Source organism: Cavia porcellus, unplaced genomic scaffold (genome assembly GCF_034190915.1).
Source record: "Cavia porcellus strain 051 isolate PalLab524CR breed Dunkin Hartley unplaced genomic scaffold, mCavPor4.1 scaffold_37, whole genome shotgun sequence".
NCBI classification, from domain to species: domain Eukaryota; kingdom Metazoa; phylum Chordata; class Mammalia; order Rodentia; family Caviidae; genus Cavia; species Cavia porcellus.
This window is the reverse complement of record NW_026947520.1, coordinates 7,810,694-7,814,690: the sequence shown is the minus strand read 5'-3', so window position 1 is coordinate 7,814,690 and position 3,997 is coordinate 7,810,694. Positions and strand designations below refer to the sequence as shown.

Below are 3,997 nucleotides of genomic sequence, written 5' to 3'. Positions count from 1 at the left end.
TTGTGATCCCTAAGTATTTTAGGATTGGTAACCTATTAATTGCATAGAAATATTCATTTAAGCCCTATAAAATGACAATTAACATTCAAGATTCAAAAACAAACTTCAAGATATATACTAGAGACCGAATTTTGAGGAATGAAAATGTTAATTTTTGGATTCATTTTGTTGAAATATTTTGACCACACCTTATCTTTCTGTGCAGAATCTTGTGTTTTGGAACATGGTTATGAATCCTGCATAGTAGAATAACATCTATGGATGTGAGATTTGCAATCCTCTTTCTATTCCCTGTTGTCATTGGAGGCCTGGGGAATCTCTCACTGCTATGTTATTCAGTCTGCATTTACTGCAGTGGGCGCAGGTCCAGATCCACAGATCTGATTGTCAGGCAACTGACTGTGGCCAACTGCTTGTTCATATTTTCCCGAGGACTCCCACAGACCATGGCAGTGCTTGGGATGGAAGACTTCCTTACTAATGTTGGATGCAAACTGTTTTTCTATGTTCACGGTGTGGCTAGAGGTGTTTCTTTCAACACTACCTGTCTGCTGAGTGTCTTCCAGGCCGTCTCTGTTAGCCCCAGAAGCTTCAGGTGGACAGAGCAGAAGGTAAAAGTTCTAAAGTGCATTGGCCCTTGTACCATCATTTGTTGGGTCATACACATGCTGCTAAACATCAGAATTCCTATGCTTGTGAGTGACAAAAGGAACAATGAAAATATCACAAACACTTTAAATTTTCATTACTGTTCAGCTGTCATTACTAGCAAAGACAAAGGCATATTTGTGCCATTGTCATTATCATACGATGTTTTGTGTTTGACACTTATGATCTGGAGCAGTGGCTCCATGGTTTTCATTCTATACAGGCACAAGCAGCAAACACAACACATTCACAGAAACAACATCTCAACAAGATCTTCCCCTGAGACCAGAGCCTCTCAAAGCATCATCATCCTGGTCTGTACCTTTGTGTCTTTCTATGCCCTGTCTTACATCATGATTGTTTGGTTCTCTCTTTATGATCGAAGTGCTTGGTGGCTAGTTGAAATTGCAGGCTTAACAAGTGCTTGTTTCCCTACTGCTAGTCCATTCATTCTCATGACTCGTGAGCAGTGTGTCCGCAGGTCCATGTGTAAGAAGTGAGCACACAGCACACATCATGATCATAGGTCTACTATTCATATCTTCAGTACTATATGCATGTGTCCATAGCAAAGCTGAAGGAACAAATTTTAATGACTATTCATGCAGAGGTAGATAAAAGTTGATAGCTATGGACATTTTTACATTGATCTATGATTGAAACAAATTCTAAAGAAATTAAATTTTATACTTATGATTAGTAAAATTTTATTTTGCTCTTGGAGCATTCTGACCTCCTTAATCACTGCCTTTCTCTTTACCTCTCTGTGTATCATTTTTTCTCTGTTTTCTGCATAAAAAGCTTTTCTTTACCATTGTCAATTACATTTTTAATTTAGTTTTCTCAATGTGTCATTTGTTTCATATATGTAGCATATATGTAAAGACTATATATTTTATTGGTTTTTGATTCTTTTAGTAATCTTTTATTACTCCCTCCTCATTAAACATTATGATTTCTATCTTTTAATCATGTATGTCAGTCCACGTTTATATTTTGTAACTTAAGTACAATCTCTTGACTGTATTGTATAAATAATTTTTTAAAAACATATTATCATTTTTGACAGTTTTGACTGCAACTTACTTTTTAGAAAGTCCTTGTTTCATTATAATAATTTTGGCCACACTTTGCAGATGTGGCTTAATGGTAGCCCCACTGCTAGGCCCATATAAGAACTTGATTTCAATCAACAGCACAGCAGAAACAAAGTGTAGTTAGGAGACAAAGACAAAACATCATAACACAATCCTTAACTGTTAGGCTACTTCACTGTGGTATTGTTAACATTATGAGCATTGTGTTGTGCAGAACTAGATGTACTTGAAAACAAGAACACACAAGGTACATTTAGAAAACCACTGCCATTCCAACTGGATTCAATTTTTAATCTTCCCATTTTAAGTAGAGGAGCTCAATTTAGTCCTGTGTACAGAGAGGAAACCAATAGTTCTTTATTTTACTAATGAATGTTTCCCATAGAATGTGTGTATTTTCTTTGATTTCACATTTTCATTCATTTACTTTGATTTCAATTTTCCATTCAGTAAAAATCTCATACATTTGTTATGTGTGGTACCAAACATTATTTCTGTATTCAGACATTCCAAACATTGTAAATACTTTGCTCCTTGCATTTCTGTTTCTTTCAACCCACCGTGATATCAAGATCCCACCAAAGTGTGTAATCATCGTATGGTTGCTATTAAAGAGACTTTTAAACATGAAAATCTCATGCCAAAATTTACACATGTTCTTCACTAGACATTTCTTGACCTGTGTTCGACTTTGTACTTAGCTTTTATTTCACGTGTGGTGATAGAACTTGAGATTTCCATCATGGAAAATTTTTACACAATGTGGTGTTATAATCATCTACCTTTCCATATTCTTTAGAAATTGTAGTGGTTATCTCTCTTATTTTCACTCAAGACCTATGGTTTTTCTAGCTCTCCATCTCCTGAAATCAGTATTCTCTATTCTTTTGTGAATTTTGACTTTTTTTATTCTACCTCTGTCTGAGTTCACACAGCATTTAAAAAATTACTTTGCCATATTTACTTTGCTTATTGTAATGTCTTTGAATCATACTATGTTTGTCTGTTGCAAGGCTTTTGCATAGTCTGAGGTGTGATAATAGACAGTTATAAATGTTGAACAAATATTTCTTATTGTCACTGCTTCTCTATGTTAGTTATGGGAAATTAAATTTTAATGTAATAAGGATAAAAGTATGTATTTGAGGTATAAATTTGCACTCCTTTAGAAATATACTCAGAGCCTGCATTTGAGAGGAGCTTAGGTTTTACATGAGTAAGTCTCGTAGCCCTGAGTTTAAAAGAAAGAACCTGGGAATTCCTTCCTGTACAAAAAGAAAACAATAATGATTTTATGTTGTTCTGACCTGTTCCTTTCCAAATTGATAAGGATCCAACAATCTAGATTACTGCTAGTTTCAGAAATTCAGTAGAATATAGTTTTCTGGTCCAAAAGTTAAAGTTTAATTTCTGTTATTTGGTGGTGGTGGGGAGACTCAGTAATAATTGAAAGTGAGGCTTGAGGTCTGTACATTGCAAATACTTCTTAAGTATTGTAAAGATTTGGCCAGGGAATGCTCCTTGGGAAATAATTTTCTGGAGTCTTCTATTATATTCTTTCTTTTTATAGAGAACAGCTTTGGGACTGAAATCCAGGTACTGCCTACAATCTCCCTGGCATGTCATGAGACACTTTTCGATAAACAGTAATTTTTGACTCTACCTCACATCTCGCTTCATATGTGAAACAAAGAAAAGATACTCAGAGTCTGAAGAGACCAGTGACACGAGCCAGATGTCCAGGTAGGCAGAGATCAATATGAGAGGACCCAGGTGAAAGGTTCAAAGGTCAAGGAGTAAGCTAGACATGAAATGTGCTTTGCAAGGCTCTGTGACTTTGACAATTATTCATGAGAAGTATGGGTTTAATTCTGCTGCTTCCACAGAGGGAAGTGTTCTTCCCTGAAGGACTTGCAGACTTCTGAGTTAAAACAAGTTCCTGTACAAATATCCCAAGTTGATTCTCAAGAGTATTTTATTAAGGGTTGTGATGCAAGGTTGTAACATTTTCCTGGAACACAATGCACTGTAATTTGTGTTCTTTTTGGGTGCAGAATCAAAGTTCAAAATTACAGTTAATTGGAAAGATCACTTTCAGTAAAATGTGTGTTTACAGCATTTTATAGATTAAAGTTAGTCTCACTCTAGGTTTTGGATTTCATATTTCTGGATTTGATTTATTAAAGAAGTTTTCCTCAAATCAATGAATTACAATTTTGGATTTTAACCTATACACATTATTATTTGCATGA

At 35.2% G+C, this 3,997-nt stretch overlaps 1 protein-coding gene across 1 annotated transcript; it reads left to right on the top strand.

Moving 5' to 3' along the window:
* The first annotated feature begins 257 nt into the window (after positions 1–257).
* Positions 258–1,148, top strand: Cavporv1r679 (vomeronasal 1 receptor cavPorV1R679). The gene has a single exon (NM_001167396.1). It carries the CDS (start codon positions 258–260, stop codon positions 1,146–1,148), a length of 891 nt encoding a protein of 296 aa, NP_001160868.1.
* The last annotated feature ends 2,849 nt before the right edge of the window (positions 1,149–3,997 follow it).